Source organism: Osmia bicornis, chromosome 15, assembly GCF_907164935.1.
Source record: "Osmia bicornis bicornis chromosome 15, iOsmBic2.1, whole genome shotgun sequence".
NCBI lineage: Eukaryota > Metazoa > Arthropoda > Insecta > Hymenoptera > Megachilidae > Osmia > Osmia bicornis.
The window spans coordinates 1830786-1855048 of record NC_060230.1 but is presented as its reverse complement, the minus strand read 5'-3'; the positions used below and the strand labels follow the sequence as shown (position 1 = coordinate 1855048).

General features: G+C 37.6%; 4 protein-coding genes across 8 annotated transcripts; 2 read left to right on the top strand and 2 right to left on the bottom strand.

Annotated features, from left to right (window-relative positions):
- Positions 1-394: 394 nt before the first annotated feature.
- LOC114878765 (mitochondrial import inner membrane translocase subunit Tim21) lies at positions 395-1800 on the bottom strand. Its single transcript, XM_029192918.2, has 5 exons — positions 1708-1800; positions 1177-1381; positions 866-1100; positions 703-802; positions 395-632 (listed from the first exon to the last, which is right to left on the bottom strand). Exons 2-5 carry the CDS (start codon positions 1376-1378, stop codon positions 498-500), a joined length of 672 nt encoding a protein of 223 aa, XP_029048751.1. The 5' UTR covers positions 1379-1381; positions 1708-1800; the 3' UTR covers positions 395-497.
- Positions 1801-1955: 155 nt separating this feature from the next.
- On the top strand, positions 1956-2503 carry LOC114878766 (transcription and mRNA export factor ENY2). The gene is made up of 2 exons (XM_029192919.2): positions 1956-2040; positions 2125-2503. Exons 1-2 carry the CDS (start codon positions 1991-1993, stop codon positions 2351-2353), a joined length of 279 nt encoding a protein of 92 aa, XP_029048752.1. The 5' UTR covers positions 1956-1990; the 3' UTR covers positions 2354-2503.
- Positions 2504-3061: 558 nt separating this feature from the next.
- On the top strand, positions 3062-4540 carry LOC114878767 (NEDD8). Its single transcript, XM_029192920.2, has 4 exons — positions 3062-3183; positions 3261-3278; positions 3631-3743; positions 4264-4540. The coding sequence occupies exons 1-4, from the start codon at positions 3166-3168 to the stop codon at positions 4346-4348; spliced, it is 234 nt and encodes a 77-aa protein (XP_029048753.1). The 5' UTR covers positions 3062-3165; the 3' UTR covers positions 4349-4540.
- LOC114878764 (broad-complex core protein isoforms 1/2/3/4/5-like) lies at positions 3751-24218 on the bottom strand. 5 transcript variants are annotated; one of them, XM_029192917.2, is made up of 6 exons: positions 23713-24218; positions 23363-23557; positions 23093-23290; positions 22510-23020; positions 22344-22403; positions 3751-4058 (listed from the first exon to the last, which is right to left on the bottom strand). In XM_029192917.2, exons 2-6 carry the CDS (start codon positions 23546-23548, stop codon positions 3826-3828), a joined length of 1188 nt encoding a protein of 395 aa, XP_029048750.1. In that variant the 5' UTR covers positions 23549-23557; positions 23713-24218; the 3' UTR covers positions 3751-3825. The 5 variants fall into 5 exon arrangements, with proteins under 5 accessions (XP_029048750.1, XP_029048749.1, XP_029048746.1 ...); XM_029192916.2 differs by lacking the exon at positions 3751-4058 and adding an exon at positions 4905-8085; XM_029192913.2 differs by lacking the exon at positions 3751-4058 and adding an exon at positions 9294-12590.
- Between the last annotated feature and the right edge of the window lie 45 nt (positions 24219-24263).

The window sequence follows — 24263 nt, the reverse complement described above, 5'->3', positions numbered from 1 at the left end:
TATTTCTCTCCTTCCCTCTTCTTCTTTCGATGAGAACATTATCAATGATGCCTCTATCTTCTATGTATAATAGCAGACGTTCGAAACCCGTTGCAATTATACAACGAAAAGTATTTAATGCATCTGACAGATAAAACATTATGAAATGGAATGCGGTATTTCCGTTACCTATTATAAAAATGGTTTTTCAATAATTATGTAAATTTTAATCATCGCAATTGAACTATGACATTCGTTATCGAGAAGAACGAATCGCTTAATACAAGCATAGTTCCGGGAACATTTTGAATCGCCGTTACTCATATGTTTCACAGAAATGGATTATGATACGTTCAAAAATATATGTGGGTTTCTTTTATAGCGTACCGCTTGCAAGTATTATCTTTTAACGATCTTCGATATCTCTACATTTTATTTCACATAAGTGTTACAAAATTATATTTAAAATTAAGTATTTTATACAGTATATAAAGTACTATTTAGAATGAGTTGAAACGTTAGCTCAAATCAAATTCTACTTCATCACTGGGGCTACTTGGAAGGTTTCTATTATCTTCTATTTTAATAATAGTTTGCATTATATCATCTATCATCACGTATAAGTATCTATACTCATATTTTCCAGATTCATTCTGTAAACAAATTTAAAGTGTTAGCTTTGGATATAACTGAACACATATATTATTAAGAAGAAAATCTTACTTCCTGCACTTCTAAATTTACTGTACCACGTCTCCTTATACCTTGAATATAAAATTTCATTCTCATGTGTCGTACTCCATCCTTTTCAAAAATTATGTACCTACAAAGTAATGTACCATTTATTTAAAACGAAAATTTATAAGCAATATAAATTTAAACTTACTTTATATGACTTCTACGTCCACGACGACTTTCTTCTCCGTATGCTTTGATAGGCTCTCCAAGAGCATTTACTACTTTAGGATCTTTGATACACCGCTCTAATGCCTTGCTGTATACGTTATTTGGACTTTTAGTAGAAAACAATTCATTAAAAATCATATAAAACATAAAAGCAGTGATCCCTACACCGCCAATGATTACACCTAAGTATCCAGCAGATTTTGTGTTTTCTTTAACTGAAACAACAAAGATTATTCAGAGAGATACAAAGTTTCTAATGCAAATATTTTTATACACATTTATGAAATTTACCTACTTCCGCAAATCCAACTTGCAGCTTATTTTCATGTTCAAGATTATCAGCTTTTGCAATTGATCTCTTTGTGCAATACAATGCTTTTTGTTGAAAACCAGATGTTACATTGTAATAAGAAAAAACGCATACATTTCTTAGACTAGATACTGCTGCGAATCTTTTGTATGAAATATAAGGGATTATTCTTGCTGTGGCCATTTTCTAAAACGTTGATAAATGTAACGTATACAAAAAAAAATAAGAAAACTGATAGCTGTTTCGAAATATCCGACGACCCCATCTTGGTGAACAAATTTTGTACGAACTTTTAACAATAAAATTCGTACGGAACGATCAATTAAAATATTAAAAATAATATAAATACGGTATGCATTTTTTAATAAATGATGTTTAATGTACTTTGTATGTTATAAAACAATCGTAACAGTACTCTCAAAATCATAAAAACTATTGGACAAATTGTGCTACTATAGCCTCAACGTATCTTCTCATAAATGAATGTTCGCTTCTTTTTAAGTTTTACGTACCTAGATATATATGAAAACTGTTTCATTTGTGAAAATCAATAACTAAATTTCAAAGAAATACCAATTCAAACGGCACTCTGATAGCTCTTAATCATGTTTGGTTATTTCGTGCTCCATTTGAAAGATTAGGTAAAGTTAGGTTAGGAAGTTATTAAAAACAAACGGAACATAACCTCCTTTACGTGTCAACGGTATCGGTTAGTGTGGTTGCTTTTAAAAAAGTGATTATTAAGAAAAATACAGAATAGAATTAACAAAAAGGAAAGTAAAATAATAATTCTTAATGAAGACTGCTCCGCATCAAAGGTTGGTCATGGTTGGCGATCGCGACGGGCAAGTATTTTGAAAATAAAACAAATGTTGTGAGTTATTTTTTAAATAAAAAATTGTGACTCATTTTATTAACATTTTCTTTAGCTTAAAAGAGTTATTACGTCGTCGATTAGTCGAGTGTGGCTGGAGAGATCAAGTGAAATTAATCTGCAAAGAATTAATAAAAGAACATGGTCATGAAATTACTTATGACAAGTTGCTTTCAATGGTTACAAGCAAAGCAAGAACACTTGTACCAGACTCTGTTAAAAAGGAACTTTTACAGAAGATAAAAAATCAGCTACTTGCTCAAGAAGAAAAATTGAAAATGTAATGATCTATAGACTTTTGTTTTGTATATGCAAAGGACATTGGCTGAGACTGAATACAAACCATGATATGTCATTTTAATATCCATCATGTATTTCTATTTAATATTACAAATATCTTTAATTTATAAAATAGGCTAAAATTACATATAAATAAATTATATTTACATAGATTAATACAAATGCTTTGGTTAATCATAAATATATCTACTTTTACACATATAAATATCGACATGTATTTAACAATAATTTATAATTTAAGTTCCTGAAACTTGTACAATAATCAATACCATGAAAAGAATTGTTTTTACTATCCAAACATTATTGACATCATTATTCATTCAACGAGAGATGATACCTGTCATATTACGCATTTTCGTTCGTTCTGCGCATTCTTGACTGCGCACGATCGTCTGCGCAAGCGCGTTGCGACACTGCGGCACTGCGCAGGCGCGTTGCGACACTGCTCAGCATACCTAGTGGTCCCTATATTCAGTACTTCTCGGATCTTCGGCGCGTCGCGATGTGCGTGATTACTTGTTTTGTTTATCCTTATATTCTTGTTCACCGTGTATATGACCACAAAGTGCCACGAAGTTAGAAGTAAAATAGAGGAGCTCTCTGAGCTGCGCGAAACAGGTATGTTCTTTCGTTGAACGAATAATTTAAGTTAATGGTTTGCCGCCAGAAGGCGGTGTACGAACCTTTAAGATTTTTACTTCGATTTCAAAGAGCTGTATAGTTATATCTTATTGTCAGTAGTTTTTAATTTGTAATCTTACAATAATTATTTAAGTTATTTTTTAACGCATAAACAATGTTGATCAAAGTGAAGGTAAGAACAATAACCGGCGGAGATGGAGCTGCAACATTTATAACCAGTTCTGAAAGTATATTCTAACCTTGTTTCAGACTCTTACCGGAAAGGAGGCAAGTAACTTAATTGCGAATTAATGTTATGTATTTTTTAATATGATTCGGAGGCTTATCGCATAAGACAATGGTTATTGATACATGGGTACACGTATGAATAGAGGGGAAAAAGCTGTGTAAACAAGATAACCTCTTCTAACAGAAACGCGTTGCCGCATAAGAGTGTAAAACTTGACATTTCATGTATAAGAACGTGTTTTTATAGATTATAATTTCTCTAATTCAACAGATGCTTGTATTTCTTTGTATTTAATACTATTTGTTGTTGTACCGTACAAATATCTCATTAAACAATAAGTGAATTTATATTTAAGTTTAGAAGCAATTATAGATATCGTTGTTCTCATAGATCGAAATAGATATTGAACCTACAGATAAAGTAGAAAGGATCAAGGAAAGGGTGGAAGAGAAGGAAGGCATACCACCTCAGCAACAACGATTAATATTTTCTGGGAAACAAATGTAGGTATTGTAATTGTTAATAGAAATAATTTATGCAATTATTTAAGAAGGTTGTTATAGCAAAAACTAGCTTTACCACATTTCACTTGACATCACCTTTAGTATGAAATTCCTTAAAGCAAGGTGTAACACATAATCCTACATTGCAGTAAGCACAGTAGTAACGAGATTCCTTTCTCAGTCCTTTAGATGCGCAAATTTTACATCTTCTTGTAGCATTTGCCTTCTTTGCCGTTGATGGAACATATTCTGGAAAGTGATTTTCTGTACTCCTTACTGCATCCGAATCACTCTGTTGTCTTGCCCTCCATATTCCTGTTCCATCAATCACGACGTTTCAGTATTATTTTCTCTTGTCTCCCTTTTTGTCATGTGCAGTTTGTATTTACATAAAAGTGAACGTAGCTTAAATTAAGCGTATAGTTGCGTGTTTAAAATTAATTTACAAATGTAAGCCATGTTTTAGAAGAAAAAAGAAAAAAAAAATAAAAGAAAAAAAAATATGTTTGATATTTTCTAGGAATGATGAGAAAACGGCGCAAGATTATAAGGTTCAAGGCGGATCAGTGTTGCATTTGGTACTCGCATTAAGGGGGGGCTTATAATTATAACATTCCACGATTCGGAATGTATGTATGTGTGAATATTAAGGAATTTACAAGATCAACCACAAAAATAATAGGACGCTTTCCAATGTTACATGCGCGCTGTGTTTGCAAGGACTTACAAATCGTCTTTGTACATCAATGTGATTAAACGATTACGTTTAGAATTCAAATAAATATTTAATAAAATAATTCAATTATAGAAACCTAATACTTGCTTCACCGATAAACCGAGTATACTATGAATCGAATTTCACAGTTTTCGCCGTCTCGATCGAAGCGAGACCCGATCCGAATTCGAGACGAACGTCTCAATATCTATGGTATTTACCAATATCAGTTGTTGGGCTCCACTTTATTTAAAAAAAAATCGTTGAGAAAATAGTGCAGCACGCGGTAGAATTCTGCGACTCTTCGTGTTTCGATGTACTTATGTCCATGGTTGACGACTCTTTAAATTTATCTATTTTCGTTAGAGTAACGTTATAATGATATTGTATCGCGTTTCCTAACGTGAGAATTTGGTAATCTTATAAGTATGTTACTGTCGTTCGTATTTAATGTAAATCGATTTATTTACATTGCTGTAATAACATTTCAAAGCATACTTTAATATCGCTTTTAACTCGCTTACAAGCTCACAATGAATTACATATACATAAACACATTTCTGAATTGCCGACGAAAAATTTGCATACGTACCTCTACGATCATTTTGTATTTCTAGATACGTGGTGCGTTTTGCATTCGCGTACAATTATAATTACACGTTTACGAAATAAACATTTCATCGAGACGTAATAGCTACGCGTATTGTTTCTTCGCGAAACCTACTGGCCTGTGAAAACAAAGATTATTCTTCATTGCAACGAAAACTCATCGTATTCTCTTAAATGCATTGTTCGCCTTTTTTTCTTTTTCTCTGGTTTTTATTAATTTTTTTTTTTAAGATTTAGTAAATCTATCGTGCGATACATCGTACAAATTCACACGGTCCTAATAATCTTATCGACTAATTATAAGAGAAAGAAACGCATCGCAACGAAATGAAGTACATGTTTCGCTTAAAATTTAATTAAACGCGTTTATCCTGATCGTTTGCTTAGCAAGTACCCTTGATTACTTTTTTTTTCTTTTCTTTTCATTTTCTTTGAAGCTTCGTGCGATTCTCAACAGCGAGTATCTACGTTTAAAACTACGTCACTACGAATTAAGTGCATCTTCATTGTGCATAAACGCGTTCTTTCGTTTCGAAATCGTATAATTTCATATTCGTTAACTAATCGAAACGGAATACCTGTATATCTCGGAAACAGCAAGCAAAGTTTCATAGTGTTTCACTTGAAAAGAAAAATCGAACTCTTCTTTAAAATTTTTTTTTTTTCAATCATAAAATGTGGCAATAAATTTCATTACGTTAATGTATTTCTATAACATTATCGATTAATTTTCCGTTTGCTTAATCATAATTATCTTTTTAGACATTTTCTTAAATACAATCTATTTACTGAGATTACGTAGAATTTATAGACCTTACAGAGTACGATTCTCGAACAATATTGATTACTGGCATCCAACTAATTCGTAATAAAACGATACACAATGCGCAATATGCAAATGTTCATCTTTTTTTTTTCTTTTTTTTTATTTCATTAATCAATCGCTACCGTAACGACACGGAACGAAGGTGTTGAAACTCGCGCGAGATCGTTTCGCAAAATGCATCGGTGGCGCAAGTTTGAAATCTTAATTCAATTGAAATGGTACAGACTTTGGGTGAGGCGAGTGTTACTCGCTTTACGCATGATCGTAACTCTTTTTTTATTTTTTTCTCTCTTGAAATCTGTACAGAGACAATGTTTACACGAAGCCACTGGCGAAAGTAATGAAAAATTGTTGATTCTCTTTATAACTCTCTTATAGTCTCTGTCAACTGTGGTAAACATCTGGAAAAGTTAATATGTAAACTGTAAAACTATACAGATAGTTGTGTGTAAGGCACTGTCTATGCGTTCCATCGAAGTAGCTAAGGTTTCATCTTGATCGCAACGAAAAAATCGAGCACGCGAACAACAGACGTGTAAACAGAGTCAGTGTAACTGGTGGAACTTCGTTTTCCATTCGATTCGAATCGTTCACAATGATTCGATTTTATCGTCGCTCATCATTCGTCTCGAAACACTGCGATTTTCATTATTTTTCCTATTCGTGATATAAAAGGTACAGTAATTGCGCTGGTAACGATGGTACAATCGGGGGTCATCTCGGATAAGTCATGGTGGTTGCATTAAAAAAGAAACTAGTGGAATTGTCAAGTTCTCGCTTTCGTCCCCGAATGTACCATAATTACAGTCGAACACTGTACATGTTTGCATTTTATAATATTCTATCATCCTGTCAACTAATGCATAAATACAAGTTTGCGGCTGATCGGTAGTATCATCATCGATCTCTTTTAATGATTTTTGCGAACGGTAACATCTGGACGCGTAACAGAGATCCACTTAACGATTACAACAAGAGCAACAGACGAAACAAGTTTAACGACCACTTAAAGTACTGTACAGCAATGACTAGAATCCTTATACGGAAAGGAGACGTTTTGTCGTTTTATTGTTACTTGTAGACATCGAACAAGAATTAAACAAAAATAATAGATGATCTTTTCGATTTCTTACCACAACATTGAAAGCAACGTGGCAACGAGAAACGACGCGCGTCGTCTTAATCGAGTTAAAAAATTAAAAATTAAAATTGATCGTTTGTTGTTTGTGACAAGATTCTTGGTTTTCGATGGAAAAATATACTTCTGTCTTACTACGGAGAGTATAGTGTAACGATTACGGGGAACGTAAGAGATCTGGTAGACACTGGCAATGAAAGTGAGATCGAAAACGATAATAATAAATTATAAAGTCCCATGTTACTGTCCACGGAGTCGCAGTTTTACATGTTAAGCTTAACGCTATAAAAATCGCGGGTAGCGTCAACGAATTCTATGCGAAAACTATGAAGGAGTACGCGAGAGATTCTTTAGATTCCTGCCTCGTTTCTAATACTGTAGACGCGATCAGCGTGTGTCAATTAGCTCGTCTCTCTCACTGTGTACAAAGTGTACGAAACGTTGTGTCGATGGTTTTCTTTTTAAGTAAATCGAAGATGGCTCGATAAAAATGCACTTACCAAAGGAGAAAGAAGATCGACATCGGTAAACTGCTGAATGGCAAACACGGAAAGTAAGGAAATAAATAGACGTGTACGATGTAACGAGGAGGAGGTGGAGAAAAAAGTAAATGATAAAAAGATAAATAAACTGTAGTTACGAATGGAAAAGATTGAACGATCTTCTTGAATCGAGGCAAAAAATATTTTACAGGAAAAAGAAATGAAAAGAACGTAAGGGAACCAGGGCGGAGCGAGAAGCAATGTTTCTCTCGGCGTGGTAAAGAATCTCTACGAGTCCAATTCGTTTTTCGAGCTGCGCTGCTTCTGGATCGTTTTTTGCCATTGCATGTTATGTTTCAAACGCATGTGACGTCGCAGGTCGGTTCTACGACTGAGAGTGGTGTGACATAGGATGCAGGTTGTCTGGTTGCGATGCACTTCGAGGTGCTGGGTCAGCGAAGCAAGGTGCTTGTAAACGCTTCCGCAGAGTCTGCACGAAAAACGCCCTGGACCCTGCATCACCACTTGACCAGTTGTATCGCCAACATGCTTCCGATTGCGTCCCACCCCCCCTGCAACACATTAACACAGCCACGTGACCCGCCGATTCCTCATTCATTTTTAATTATTTTTTTTTTGTTTTTTTTTTCCTAATCAATCAGAGTCAGACATTCAATCAGATCTTTGAGGGGACAGTAACACGTAACATAGACTACAGTATTATCTCTCTAAGTGACAAGGTTTCTAGAATCCTGACAAGCGAGAGTGGAAGGTTGGAGGCGTAGGAGAACTGGATAGGTACGAGGGGATAAAAATCATTAATGCAACTAAAAATATACTGGTCGCAGACATTGAAGGAACATTTCAGACCAGCCTAACCCGCCATCTGGAGCGCATTTATCGCGTTGTAAAATACAGCTAGTCAGAAATGGACCTAAAATGGTATCCTACGTAATCCGTACCACATATACAATGTTGTCCACGGGACAGACCTCGGTTCAATCTCCCACTACTTTCCTTTGGCTTTCATGGCGCAAACAAAATCAATACATATCTAAACTACTCGGGGACTGTGCAACAAGTGTGTGCGAATACACACACACGCGAGGGAGAAAGGGGTAGACACCCCTTATCTTGAACTGGACCTGGGACCAATTAGGGACAAAGGGGTAGAAACCCTTATCCCGAACTGGACTCGATACCAGTTCCCGCGGTCATCTCTCCGTTCACGTTGTGAACAGAGACTGACCGGTAGTGGGGGAAGGCCCACAATTTATACCCTCCACCGTGCTGGCTGCGCATGCGCACTTCTCACTCTCGCTTGACGCAGCCGTCATCTCCACCACTCACTGCAGTTATTGTCTTTCAGTCGAGGGGGTAAGAACAAAGTTGAAATTTTGAAAAGAATATCTCATTAGAATTTTTTCATATGATTCGAACGATTTACACGTTGGTCGTCGAGTATCAACATTGTTAGCATGATAGAATCGAACGGAAATAAGAGAGATGTTGATGTAAAAGCGTGAAAATGTTAAAGCACAATTAACATAACCGCTGCAAGTAACCCACTCTCGTGACCACCTATTCGAAGTTGGTTAATAATTTACAGGTACATGTGTTTATAAACAAATAAATTCTTAACGATACGTTTGCCACCATTAACGAAATTATCCGTGCAAGTTTGTTAATTTTTCATGGAGAAATTATCTATACGATGTCGTGTGCGGTATTGTACCTAAGAAAATGATATTTCTACTTTTAAAAAAAGGACTCGGTTGAATTCACATTTTGAAACTTTATTCACACATATTTTGTTTTACTTACATCGTTAATCAACTTGCATAAGCCAAACATAAGACTGTGTAATGATATATTATAATATTTTATATATATATATATTTTTATTTATTTATTTATTTATATAGATGTTTCTTATTTTTATAAATAATCAAAGAAAGAAATATCAATTTGTCTAAAGTAATAATTGGCATTCTTGTACTTATTTGTATTGTGGCTTCTGAGGAATGTGCACATTCGTTTTGTTTAAAATTAAACACGCGAGTTTATCAATTATAAAAAATATGAATAAACGCGTGTACAGTGTTCCGTATTTCTCGTTTCTTAGAGAATTTACGTAAAATCACATACTATAAGCTAATATAAATTAAAAAAAAAGGAAACAACAAAATAGTATATCGCACCTAAATATTGATTCGTGCCTTTGAAAGTATCGTTGCTAGTTTCGATTTAAAAATAAAGACGCTGAAATTATCTAATTAAAAATTAAACGTGCAAATTATGCGACGTAGAGCGTGACAAGCACGGAACATAAACGCATGCGATCGCAAAATGGAACACAAGCATTATTGAACTTCGCCCAATAAATAGTGAACTCTATTTTACTCGCGCGTTGACTGCCACAACTAATTTCTTGCCAATTTCATGTAAAATAGACACACGGACATTTTTCACACAAAACAGAATTAGCCTAAAATAATTAAAGTTAGCGATTAACTCCTTCGACCCGTCGCTTTTCGCCTTCAGTCTCTACTTCTGTAGTAAAAACATCATTCCACGCGACTGTACTTTGCGACATTTCCATTAAATTGTCCTCTATCCAGCATTTTCTCAACTAGCTTCAATTTGTACTTCGTCACGTCACGATCAAATTTTGTGTAAAACGCAGGTAGTTTGCAATGTTGCGTTCGATTGCAACGTCCTATGATTTTGGCATACAGCAAGGACTCGCTTTCGATAAATCGCGATCGATAGCCTCTATTTGTGATTGCACGATAAGGAGAAAAAATAGACTCGAATCGGAAAGTTCCGATTATTGGCTTCTTTGGGTATTTAGATTAGATTAAAAGGTACCCGCAATGGCGGAACTAGATTAAAGCTAAGGTAACTAAAACGAAATAAAACAAACAAACAATATAAGCACAACAAAAAAGAACAGGGGAAGCTAAAGTAAAAATGATGATCGATTAAAGGTATCCAACTTTTATATCCTTACAGGGATAAGACGAATAAATGAAAATAAAATTCTTTACATACAACTACGTAGACGCACGTGTACGATGTACGTGCATACGAACTGGGCAAGCTTTTCTAATTTATAACTAAAATATATATATATATATATATATATATATACCTACATATATATGAGTATATTTAATATCGTAAACGTATGTATTATGGCCAAATTTTTAGTCTGCGAACAGACTGAGCAATTTCAAATGCGACTCTGAGCGCGAAAATGCTTTCACACGGGATTGACTTAAAAGATAATGGCACGTTTCGATACAAGACTGCGCATCGAATGAAATTAGAAGAAAAAAAAAAATCATCGGTTGAAAGGATGAAAACTAAGACGACATCGAATCCACAGTCTCACAGTCGATCGATTCCATTCACCGTTTGACACGGTGTCATCTTCGCGAGCGCACAAAGAAAGATGCACATTCCTCCTTACGCTATTTTTTTTTTAAGTACCGAACTCATTTGACTAGATAAAATAATTTGCCTTTTTCCCTTATTATCTTGTCCACTGCGTATGTCTTTGGTTACAAAAAGAAACATAGGTATTCCGCGCGATTTACGCACACGATCCTCCTTCTTTCTCAGTTTCTTCTTCTTCTCCTCTTGCTCCTCCTGTTACTTCTCATTCACCTTCTCCTCCTCTTCCTCCATTTTTATATGCATATACACATATACATAGACGTAACGTACACGTACACGCGTGTGTACAAATGACTAGGGCGTAAAAGTGTAAGACAGGCATCTTTAGTAATAGGTAATCCCGTCGACGACTAGAGTGGAATAGGTTCTGTTCATTTTTTTTTTCGTTTTTTTTTCTTTTTTTTTCATTTTATCATTAATGCCGCGTGCATCGTTAAAGATTGCGCATCTGTGATCGAGAAACTCCGAGACACTGGCGAACGCAACCTCATTGATTAACTTAAGTATCTCTTCGTAAACGGAGCGAGTCTCGCTTTGGGAAACTCTCAGCGACCGAGAAAACACGATTGACAATCGACTAATTTTTTTAACACAATTCGCGTAATAAATAAATCTAATATATACGAGCAAACGAGTATATCGATCCAAAGATTAATGGTTCCCTTATAATTCTACGTTCCCATCGGAATAACCGGGTTAGGGACATCGACTACGAGATCGCAGAGAGAAATAGAAGCGCGAAACTAACAGGGATAAACGTTGGATGACCCAAAAAAATTACTACGGGTGTTTCGAAATTTTCATTCATCCTGCGTAAATTTTCATTCCCTCCACTCATCCCCTTCTATCGTTTACTTATGCCTATTGGAAAATATTTCTCTCCATCGTTCGAGGCGAGGCTCGACAACCGCGTAATGCTTTTTAGAGCCATCCACGATGTAAGAAGTTAAGTGAAAAATAATAGAAAGGGGTAGGTGGTGAGCGACGAAGGATATCGCGAGGTTCGGTTTTTAGCCTCTGTTCTGTCGACGGGCGTGATGTGGCGGGTTCGATAACAAGATATGCTCGCACTAAGGAATAGGACTAGAAGTGATCCTTTCGACGCTGCTCTCCCTAATGCGTATAGTGGTGTAGGTGGCATTAGAATCGAGATCGTCGGGTGGACTTCCGGCGTTCTGGTGGGCGATCTGATGGGCGGTGGAGGAGACGGAAATGGGCGTCGGCAAGGGTGCGGTGGCGGATGTATCGGTCGGACCGGAAGGGCCGGTGACAGCGGTGACAACCGGTACACCGGATACGACAGTGGCGGCGGCGGCGGCTGCGGCATTGGTGGTGCTCGCGGTTGCGGTTGCTGCTGCTGCTGCGGCTGCGGCTGCGGCGTTCGCCACTGCGGCTGCGGCGGCGGCGGCGGTCGTCCCGACGCCTAGCCAACCGTGCCGATTTTTTAAATGTCGCTTCATGTGCGTAGTGCGGCTCAGCACTTTATGACACACCGGGCACTGTGTAGTCCCTTTGTGCATGTTCATGTGTTTGTACATCGAGTCCCGATTCCAAAACGTTTTACCGCAGAGTTTGCACGAGTGCGACGGCTGTTCGATGACCACCGTGCGTGAATCTAAATCAGATATAAACGTTTCATGGTAGTGCGTGCGCCGATCATCACGATTCCATCGTGTATCGAACGATCACGATATTTTTTTCTTTCCTTGCACTATCATCGTCACATACCAATATCTTTCTCTCCCACCCACGCACACACACGCACACACATGTATATATGTACACTCTCTATGGATCGAACGATCGATCTCGCGAAAGCTCTACACATTGATCGATTATATTTCCTTGGATAAACGTTACAACAACATCTCGCGCCATGATCTTCTTCGTTTCTCTTGTTAGAATCCTTTCGTTCCTTTTGCTATCGTCTACATTTCCTACTCACTCGCTCGCTACCGTCTCCTTCGATCTCTATTGGCGAATCGAGGGGATGAACGGTGATGAAAAGAAAAAAAAGAAAAAAAAAAGGGCAGCACACACGATGTGAGTGTCGTACAAGGAAGAGCTGTCACGAGGTGATGAACACGCAACTGTAAAAACTCTTGGAGCAATCATGCTACTGTGAATTGTGGATAACAACGTTCGAACAACAATAAAAGAAAATATTTAAAAAAAGAAAAAACAACGGATTTACGTACAAAAAATGTTCAATATTCATGCAGAAGAATATCAAAGGTCCTAGTAGTTCGATGGTGGCGATCGGTTGCAAGTTAGAGATGCAATTGAAAATCACAAAACAAGCATCTTGTAATTACGATAATATTCACACGTGTTTGCCTTAGATGTTGTACAAAATTACGCTCGGTCTGCGAACTTTTCTCAAAATATGCCTGTCGTGTGCAGTGAACCGACAATCATGTATTTCCTTTGGCTGTACAGCGTACGAATTATCCTCCGCGAGCACTGACGCTGTTCAACGAAAAAATACAAAACATTTTCTACGATACTTTTATTTTCAGTTTGCGCACATACAAAAAAAAAAAAAATTGAAGATAAGATCGATAATCCGTCGTCGTTAAGGGTAACATTGCTCCGTACATTTACAAGTTACAACGACGGAGCAGTTTGCTTAACGACGATCTTTACGTCGTTGTATCCTTTCTTCCTCTAGAAAATTATTTTCAGGAAACTTTGAAATGATATTAATCTCGTACAGTACAATTTCTTTCAATCATGCTTTGAGCAAAGATAAAAAAAAAACTTAAACAATCAGTTCGTGAAATAGTCAGTCGCGATAAAAATATTCACGCAATTTGTACACCATGCTACGATTACCATAGGTAAAATATGTACAAGATAAACCGCGAATTGTACCGTACAGTCACGCGCAACAATGACTTCTTTCGGTGTGGGGGAACTGGAGGGGGGAAAGGCGGGCTCCTAGGAGGACACGCCTACCGAGTCACAGGTGGGAGCTCCGCTCACCCTACGGTTCTCCTACCGAAGGAAGATATCTTTGCACGCGGATGTACCGTCCGATACGACACAGTTTTATCGCGCGCCATGTTCTTTAAACGTCGCGATACACGATTCTAAAGCGAGAGCAAATCCGCTTCACTCTCCTTGCGTCTAAAACGTGAAGGCTCGTTGTAGCCGACAACGAGCCGGTGTAACTCCTAAAATCCTGTAAATCGCGTTCGTTGTCCAGACGATTCGCTAGCCTTTCGATGCACCTTACTTGATACCGTGTATGTTAAACATGTGACAACGCATCGTGTACTTTCGGGTGAAGACGGACTGGCAAATCGGGCAGATCGTGTCCCCCCTGTGTATGCTACGATGATGAGCTAAAGAGTCGCCGCGATTGTATGCACGGCCACAAACGTCGCACACCCAACGACCGCTTTCGTCGTGTAGAGGCTTAGACCTACGTCTGATCCTTTCGTAAGCGATGTTCGTCTGTTGCTGCTGTTGTTGTTGTTGTTGTTGTTGTTGGTATTGGTGTTGTTCCGACTGCAACTGCGACTGCTGTGGTGGTTGCTCACTTTGACGTTGGTGGTTCCCGATAGGCGTAGTATCGTGCTTAGTTTCTGCGCACACAATCCAAAGTGTTCCCATACACAGACAGACAGCCTCATACTTATGTAATAAAATTTCGCCGATTTTTGTATTTTATTTTTTTTATTTTTTTTTTTTCCTTAGAGCTTCCGCTCACTTTCCGTAGGCTTTGCTCGCTGCTTCACCCTTTCCGTGTCTCGTCATTTTACCGTCGATCTCTGGGCGGGAACGTGACGTATTGAGAAAGAAATAGAACGTGGTTGGTGAAATTTTGACGCACGTGTGTGTTAGAGTAGTCGGACTGTTTCGTGTGTTTCTCGCATAAGGAGATTTACCGAAGCGATGATCTTCGATCTTAACGAGTTTCCGCACGCTGATAGATTACGCCGTTTTGAATATTCAGCTTTCATGCGCGATACAATTTGCTGATAAAGCAGTGGTAATTTTATAATCGCGCGACACATTTCTCAGGGTGGCATTCATCGTGAACAGTGTCATCGGGAGCCCGAAATTCGATAAAAAGACGATGGAGAATTGGTGGTGGCGTAGTGAGTTAGATAAATAGGCTAACGAACTCGAATTCGATCCCCGTAAATCGTTCTTGCAATGTGAACAAGTATAAAGAAATATAAATTGTAAGGTACCCCACATACAACATCGCTAACATTAGTAACATTGAAACTAATGGCCAGAACCATGAATAGGGAGATTCATAATAGCGTGATCTATCAACGTGCAAAGCTGATTAAAATTTCAGGATACCGCTTCGGAAGCTTTCGTTGTCAGTGCAAAAAAATAAAAAATAAAAAAGGAACGGGGTTTGACAAGGGGATGCAGGGCGACAGAAGGCGAGCGACGAAAAGGCAAGAAGAGGAAGAAGATGATTCTTCGTTGATCGAAGAACCATCTTGTCGCGTAGTCGCTCATCCTCGAAAGGGTGTTTCATTGTCGCGTCGAAGAGGTTGTACGTTTATCTGTTGCGTAGCTGCAAAGTTCCCACACAGTACAGTTCCCACCAAAGCACGGTCAACGAAGCCTCCAGCCACAGAAAGAAAAAGGGTGTCTTTGTTTTTTTTTTTTTTTCGACTATCGGAATGACACAAGCTTGCGATCGGGTTAATGCTTATCCGAAATTACGCTTCTGAACACGGTTCGTTCGTTCGTCCACGATCAATTACTATCTTTGAACCAGTGAAACAAAGGATTATTTCTTTTTCGGCAAGTTTTATTAAAAAAAAACTTCCTAACAGCGATTAAAATATATAGATATATCTTTCGAGATTATCGTATACAAAACATCCTGCGATAGTGTAAAACGTTTTTCATTATAAATAGCGTGTAATGTATAAAATAAAATAAAAAACGACGACGCACTCGCATTTTATTCGACGCATACGCGAACGATTCACTTCCGGTCTACTAATCTACGGCGAACGGGATGATAAAATGCACGCAAAAAACGCATCGAAGTTAAAAAAAAAAAGAAGGTAAAGGTAAACGAAAAAGCTATAAAAAACGATCGAACCTTATTTTATAAGGGAAAGCGAATAAGAAAAGATACGCTGATTCTTCGAATCGATCACTTATTAGTTTCTAGATACGTTTCTTTCTAAGGAACTTTACGTTTTCTCGCGTCATCTTTTCATCGATGGCACCTTGTTCGAGTCTTCTGGCTGTCAGTCTCTAATTTAACGCGGATATTTAATTTCGATTATATCGATTAACGAAATATCCGTCGAACTTTTTTTTCTTTTTTGATTGATTTTCACCGAAAATCTCTCGAGTCTAATCGCAAGCTTAATTAACGTAACGTAACGTAACGTAATATATAAATGCGAACGATAGATAAAAATAGTAGTACGCATATGAGTACGAAACGAATATTCCAGGGTTATCTCGACCGATTAAAGGAAAAAAAAAACGATTCGTTGCCACGCGATCGATCACTTTCGAAAGTTCAATTTCGCGTCGACACTGAACGTGCACTTGTGGATGCGCAGCAAATGAGCCTTCATGTCGTAACTTCGACTGAAAATGCGCTGACAAATCGGGCACCTGGTCTGCCCTGTATGCAAGTCCTTGTGCAGTGTCAACGACATCGGATGCTTGAAACCCTTCCAACAAATTCTACAGCGAAACAATAATTCTGTGTCGGTCGACTGACCGTAGTCGTCGTCCGAGACGAGGTCCGCGGTTGCACCACCGCCGCTACCACCCCCGCCCCCAGCGGTATCTCCTGCTCGTTCTACAAATAAACACAAACACACAAGATCACCTCTATATTAACCACAATACAATTACACACTCTGCGCCGTATGCAAACTTATATATCCGCCTTCATCCCCACTGGCACTTGTGTATCCTTGCCGCTACCCCGACAAATGCACCTTCCTTTCGATTACGACCGCGACACGCTCATCGTTCGATCGTTCGATCGATCGCGGCCAAATACACGCGAACGCGACCACCCTCTCCAAATCAAAGCTCTACCAGTGTTCTCAAGATTCTCATCCGATCTTCGTGTTCGATTTTACGACCGACCTGCGCGTACGATCGCGGCCAATGAAGCCTTTTTTTCTCTCCCTGAAGAGATAACGGTCATCGTTGCACGCGACCGTACGATGCATCTCGGAATCAACGTTGCGGCACGTTGCTAAAAGCTTAAGCTGATTAGAACAAGTCCGATCAGACCAAAAACAGAGAGAATAGAAGGCATACGACACCAGCAAAAGGAGATTCAAGCTCGCCAAGTTCCCAGGCTGCCGAGACACATCGAGAATGTTAAGTACCAATCGATCGGGATCGATCGCGTTCGTTTATCCGCGGCGTGGGTTTCAGAAAAAAAAAAAAAAAATAATAATTATATCTCGTCGATTAATTAATCGATCAAGCTTCGATTCGTTTCTTCATTTTATTACAAAGCCTCGCGTACGGTTTTTCACAACTTTTCTTGGAACGTTTCGTCGGGCCGGATACTTTATACAACGTTTCACGCTAATTACTTTCACCGACTACGACGATCGCGTGTTACGAGTATTGGTGTCAGACGTAAATTGGACGGCATTTGCGTTTCTTTTCGTAAATCGTACATGATTCGTACAAGAAAATGGCTTAACTCTGATGAGCGTTTAACCCTTTGCACTGATATTCGTTAATTTGTACCGATACACGATTTCACGACAATTTCTCATACTTATTACAAGATATATATACATTTCAGTTAAGTATATACATGTTTTACTACCCCTTCGTTGCGCCAATTTCCTTTCAACTTAACCCCTCGGGTGCCGGTATTCGAACGGATTACCAAAGGGTTAATTACGAACAGAATTGTCCAGATAAATAATTACACAGCGCAAAGGGTTAAAGGTTGACGCGAATCTTACAAAGTACATATGAACAATCAGTCTACGAGTGTTTCCACTTGAACTTCCCGTTACACCGGTGTTCGTCCTGCGATCAAGCCCATGATATACGTACAAGTAGAAAAAGAAAAGCGTTCGCAAACTTAATTCTACGAGATCTTCGGAGCGTCACAACGATAAACAATAATGATAAGGAACGCAGAGTTTCCATCGAGCAACTTTCTTTCTGTTATTTGTACCAATAAAAAAAAAACAAGTGGACACGGACTAGCAAAATCCGATGTATATATATATAAAAAAAAAAGAAAAAAATTCATATCCAGCGGCCTGATCTATTTTCTTCTGCCTTTTTTTTTCTTTGCTCGTCGATCATTAAATATCACGACTGTTGACTTATGATTATCGACATTTCATGGAAGGTATATATATATATCAAAATACAAATAAAGATTCATCAAACGATATCGACGAACAGGCGCGTCTTGTACAAAGTGAACGAACATTAGGACATAATCGTCACGGAAACAGAGGTGCCAAGTATCTACATAAGTACCGTTGACAGAGAGATAAAGAGAGAAAGAGAGACGGTATTGTAAAAAATAAAATAAAAAAAAAATAGAAGAGTAGTGTAAATGGATAACGAGTTCACTCGTCGCAGTCTTATGTATAGAGTCAAGATTAAGTTAAATAACGATCCTTCTATTGGTCTAACGCGTGTACACGCGCCGATCAAGAAAAAACCATTGTCGAACGCGATAAAAATAATCCCTTAAGTGTAATACCTAGCCGATAATTTACAATTAACACGATTTATAAATAAACGCTAAATCGGTAGCTAACGTTACACCGCTAAAACGTTTCAGTCGACAGACGAATGAGCGATGCTTCGACACGACCAGAGTACGAATACGTTTTAGAACGAGAATTTTTGCCCTTCCATTTTACAACGTAACGGGGACAGCGTCGAACAACGAAGGATTAAAACGATGTAACGTGGACAAACGATTACTCGATCGCTTATCGTCACGATAATCGTTATCTATGAATCATGATATTCTCGGTTCCATTCGTAGAACATACCGGGAAGGAAAAAAATATACAAAATGAGAACGAATACGAAAAGAATCCCTTCGCGAGATTGTCTTCTCTCTTTTCCCTCGTTGTTTCTCACTACTTCCGTTCGCGTTGTTCCTACGTCTGATCGCGGACGTAGAATATAAAAACAAAGGGTGAGTTGAGAAAAAAAAAATGAAAAAAAAAAATAGTAGAAAAGCAGAGGGCGACGGTGGCGGTAATTAGTTGAGTAAAAGAATTAACTGAGGGCGGCCGGAGGGGGCGAGTTGGTGCTATGGGGGCGGGATGTGCGGGATGGCGCGCATTTTGTGAAAATCGACGAAACATGGCCAGCGGCACAAACAGGCATTGCAGGGCCAACATTTGAAGCGCGTCTGCCTGAGCTTTCCACGTGATGTGACCATTCCGCGCTGCTTGCAGTGTACACATACTTTTCCGTGGCCGTTTGCTTTGCTGAGGCTATGCGGCTGACCAGATACGTACGTAATCCCTCCTGGAGAAAACACATTGGCCAAACACTTTCGGTTAGTCAGTTCTTAAGTACATGTGCACATGCAGGCAACCATTAGTAAACAAATTGCAATTTTTTTTTTTTACTTTCTATTTTCTTTTGTTTCGATTTGCATATTTTTTTTTTTGCTTTGCTTTTTTTTGTTTTTAAAATGACCAATCCCAGCACCAACCAATCCCGTAGCCGTGAAAGCCAGTCTAGAGTATCAGCAATACCAATACCCACACGATATATGTATATATATATTGTCGTACGTGTATGCGTGTATTTAGGTGGAAATATATAGCATTGCCAGGTGCTAGCCGAATCTGTCGATTTCTCTTTTCCTTTTATTCCGTTTCTCTTCCAGTTTCCTTTTCCCTATCACCCTTTCTTCCCTACTCTACCTCCCTCCCTACCGCCCTTTCTTTCTTACTCTTTTTTTTTGTTTTTTAAGCAGCCTGGCAACTAATTGCAGACCGCGAATTTCTCCTTTCGATTAGAACCGAGACTTCGATGAATTGTCCTCTCTTTCTTCGATCATCGACAAAGTTCTTTCTGCTTCTTCTTATTTCAATATGTCTCTCTGCTGGATCCTCTCGGAAATATTTCTTTCTTGGTAGACGTACTTTCATTCTGTCCATTTCGTTTCATTTAAGTTTCTTTCTCCAGCAAACCCATCGTGTTGCTTCGTTTGATCGACCAACGATTTTGTCGTTGTGATAAAACATTCTTCGATTCTGTATTGCATCGTCAATTTGAACAGGATTACAATCGTACTTGTGTCTTTTTACGTCGAGTTACAAGGTTTAACGTGTGTACAGCCAGCAAAGGAGAATAATTCCACGCGCGCACACACAGAACACTCGTTAATTATAAATTATCGAGCTTCAACTTCTTTGATAGCGCCTCGATACAAACTCCTGTGCCGTATATTTTTATTAAAACCGTCGCTTTACACGCTTGTTTCACGCCTAAACAGCAACCTGGGTTTATACCTATGTGTGATTCGCAATCGCGATTTACATGTTTCTCTTTTATGTACCGTAATCGGATGGAAATTTGTCACGAAAGAAACTCCTGAATAATTCCTATACCAATAGTACACACGTTTTACATTTTTCGCGTCTACTCCTTGTCTCAACGATGAAACGAACGCAATGAATATTCCGCTTTTACCTACCTGTCGAAATTTGCCTTTTTTTTTCATTATACATATATAAAAAAGATAGGAAACGTATTTCGGATCGGGTCGCGTTTGAAAGTTTTCTCTCGAGATACCGCGCCGCAGTGATTGATTTTGAATGAAAATGATTTCAGGAAAACCCGTCGCTTCCATTTCCATCGCGCGCGTTAAACACTTATCGATTCGACCTAAATAATATCGGATTTCCCACGCAACCGTATGGTTCTTATTTTTCTTTTTTTTTTTTTTTTTGTTCCAACATTCACGATACACCATGAGAAGAAAGAATAAACAAGATAATACTCAACTGTGGAAAAAGATCGTTTTACATGCTATTATCACCAGCACCACCACCATTGCTACTTTAGATTAGTCGTATTGCAAGGCTACGTATTTTCCTCGTAAGGGAAATAATTACCAGTTTGCAAGTTAATCTCAACTGCCAGTAATCGCAACAATTTCATTGGGAAAATGATCGTTGCAATTTTTTCATTTTTTTTTTTTTCTTTTTTTCTTCTTCTAAATATAATTCCAAACACTGTACGATTCCTAGGAAATTCCTGACGATTTTAAGATTAACTTTGCATGCGAGTAAATGACGCGTGTGAATAATTGCTACACACACGCGCGCGTGCACGTTTTATAAAGTTTCTACGATACAAAGAAAAAATTACCTCATACCAGCATCGAAAGATATTTTTTAGTGTATACACATAGATATGTTTTACAGTTAGTGCGCATAAGGAACGTAGTGGTGGCTTTTGTGTATGAGTTATTAAGGAAATTCTGATGATTGTCGGCACACATACAGCACTTGGCAATGCTTGCTAATATCTACAGTTCAACCTACACCCGAGTGCCTATACCAATACATTTATATCCAAAAAATCATGCACACTGTGCTACGCTATTGTACAGCTAAATAATTAATAAGAAATAAGGTAATCATTCTTTCACAACAAAAAAGAAATGCATTTCTCCGATAAATAATTGTGAAACGTTTGCGTCAATGTTTTGCCACACGATCATTGCTTTTCAGTCAACGCGGTCCTAACATCTTCGCAATGAACGTAGATGAGAAAAAAAATAATTATTTCAGACATAGGATTCGAAAAACTTATGCTTTTTTTTTAGAACGAATCAATGGCAATTTAAATTTACGTTGTTTGCAGAAAATACTACCGATATCTCTAACTTCGTCAATCTTTAGTAAACAAAATTTTATGTAATCTTTGTTGCAAGAAATTATCGCATATTTTTTCTCCAAATTAAACGATAAAATTAGTTTCCCTCCTAGATCTATGATTTTGTCACCAAACTTTGATACAAGTAATCGAAAGTTAATGAAAGTTATATATAGAAATATAGACGACCGTTTTGTACCCACGTTACGAAGATATTTTCTTAGAAGATCTTAGAACAGAGATATGATTTTACATATATACATCGTCCCAGAAAAAAAAATTTGTAAATCCATAATACCAGTGTACATTACACATGGGGACAAAACGTTAAGTTATTCGGCAATGCCATTTCTTTTATTTAAAAAAAAAAATATGAAAAAGTAAAATTTCTTTTCGTATTTATCATCATAATTCTGTCAATAAATAATTAGTAGTAGAATTTAAAAGATATGACAAAGCATCGAATTTATCGTAAGAAGGTTAAGACGAATATTGATTAAAAAACACTTACCCTGTACTGCTTCTTGCGTTAACCTTTCTCCAGATGTACTAGGTTTTGAAAGTAAGTGGCCTAATTGAAAGACAAAATTATACAACATATCTCTCAACGCATTTCAAAAAAGTATTACAACATTATTGAAAATATTAATCATTGTAAACATGAATAAAAGTCTTACCAACATCCGCCGACTGATGTTTGAGATCCATACTATCCGAAGTGGACTGATTACTTGAATAGAACGTTTGACTGATATCAGGTTTCTGATCGTGCTCCGGCGTGTTAGAAGATGTATCTTCTATACCCATTTTATTTAGCGAACTGTCTCCTAGACTTTGTTCTTCGTAACTACAGCTACTTCCATCTTGTACTAAATACTCAGGCATTTCCAACTTCAAATTTGGCATCAGAGGAATTATTTCAACAGGATCCGATCCGGTCGTCGACTGATTTTCTGACAATTTATTTTCAGACTCTTTTGTAGATAAAGCATTACCCACGGTCTTATCTGCATTTGTATTTGCATTTTCTCTACATTTTCGTCTTTTGCTCGGTGGAGCATCGGGTTGTAAATCAACGGCATGGTAAGGCATCGGCGATGAAGGTGATTTATTTCTTTTACTATCTGTTGCTTTGCTAGCAGCATTTTGAAGTTGAATTTCAGGTTCATTAGGAAGTTCTATGTCGTCCTGAAACATGATTTATAAATATGATTAAAATGTATTAATGTTTTAATGTAATGTTAATTTAAGAAAACCTACCTCTACTAAACTATCGTTATCTTTTCCTGTACCATCTGTAAGACCTTGAACAGCTAATAATTCAGCAGTTGTTAAAAAACTTGCTAACTGCTCTTGAACTACATTCACTTCACCCTGATACATAAAATCAACTAATGCAGCTAAATCATCAAATTTCACGTTACGAAATATTATAACAGGATGCTGACATGGATTTTCCTATAATAAAATAAATGTTACAACATGTTTACTTTTAACAATCGTATCAGTCATTTATCTGTTTTAATTTACCTTAAATAAATCTCTGAAATATGTACTACATGCGGATAAGAGCATTTTGTGTGCTCTTATTCTTTTTCCCTCACAGCTTAAAGTTACATCAACGAGATCCTCTTCTGTCCTTAACGTATCAAATGCACAGGTAATGTGTTTCAAATAATTATTCCACCTAAGAGAGAATTGTTGACTGGAACCCATACTGGTTTTCTGAAATAAAACAGAATTATTGCACAAATATTGAAGAAACATACAATATATAATTACAGAATCACTATCTCTATTAAAATGATGAAAAATAAATAATGATATTTTCTTTAATCTTTTTGTACATAATATTATAGTATTATTGAGTATGTTTTTACCGTATTTGCAATTAATGCACTCCCAAAATAATAACGTAAGTGAGGTCAAAAAATCTGCGGCCCTTAATACGTAGCGCAGTGAAATTATTAGCGATGATCGAAAAGCGGCCGTCAAGATATTAAAATTATTGAAAAAATGTGGAAGTAGCGTTAACGCATTAGTCCTGATACGTTTGGCAAAAAATAAAAACTGTAAACAGTAGAGCGGAATAGAATTTCATGGCACTGTGGAAGGTTTCACGGGTTCCGCATGTAGATGAAAAGTGGCGTCGATCTACTAAACGATTTCAACGTTATGTAATTGCATCGCGCCAGACGGTCTTGTACACGTTAAATGATTTTTCACAGAATCTTATGTCACTTTACAAGCCACACTTTCCGATTAAATGACAGCTGGTAGCCATTTTCCTTCAGGAAAACGCGTAAGATGCGCGAAAAGAACTCAACTTCCTACAGAAACCACGCGCGATGCGTGGGACGTTTCGATGCATGTGTTGAACACCTTAAAGGCGTATTCATTGGAACTTAGGGAACGTTTTTTATCGATATTC

What these genes read in the sequence shown, in the direction of transcription:
- LOC114878765 (XM_029192918.2), bottom strand. Translation starts at nt 1,378, where the DNA reads ATGGCCACAGCAAGAATAATCCCTTATATTTCATACAAAAGATTCGCA. An exon ending in AGTTGGATTTGCGGAAGTAG is followed by an intron (nt 1,101 to 1,176) that starts GTAAATTTCATA and finishes TTGTTGTTTCAG; the next exon opens with TTAAAGAAAACACAAAATCT. An exon ending in GGACGTAGAAGTCATATAAA is followed by an intron (nt 803 to 865) that starts GTAAGTTTAAAT and finishes ATTACTTTGTAG; the next exon opens with GTACATAATTTTTGAAAAGG.
- LOC114878766 (XM_029192919.2), top strand. Translation starts at nt 1,991, where the DNA reads ATGAAGACTGCTCCGCATCAAAGGTTGGTCATGGTTGGCGATCGCGAC. An exon ending in ATGGTTGGCGATCGCGACGG is followed by an intron (nt 2,041 to 2,124) that starts GCAAGTATTTTG and finishes CATTTTCTTTAG; the next exon opens with CTTAAAAGAGTTATTACGTC.
- LOC114878767 (XM_029192920.2), top strand. An exon ending in ATATTTTCTGGGAAACAAAT is followed by an intron (nt 3,744 to 4,263) that starts GTAGGTATTGTA and finishes GATATTTTCTAG; the next exon opens with GAATGATGAGAAAACGGCGC.
- LOC114878764 (XM_029192913.2), bottom strand. Translation starts at nt 23,548, where the DNA reads ATGGGTTCCAGTCAACAATTCTCTCTTAGGTGGAATAATTATTTGAAA. An exon ending in ATTTCAGAGATTTATTTAAG is followed by an intron (nt 23,291 to 23,362) that starts GTAAATTAAAAC and finishes ATTTTATTATAG; the next exon opens with GAAAATCCATGTCAGCATCC. An exon ending in ATAACGATAGTTTAGTAGAG is followed by an intron (nt 23,021 to 23,092) that starts GTAGGTTTTCTT and finishes ATCATGTTTCAG; the next exon opens with GACGACATAGAACTTCCTAA.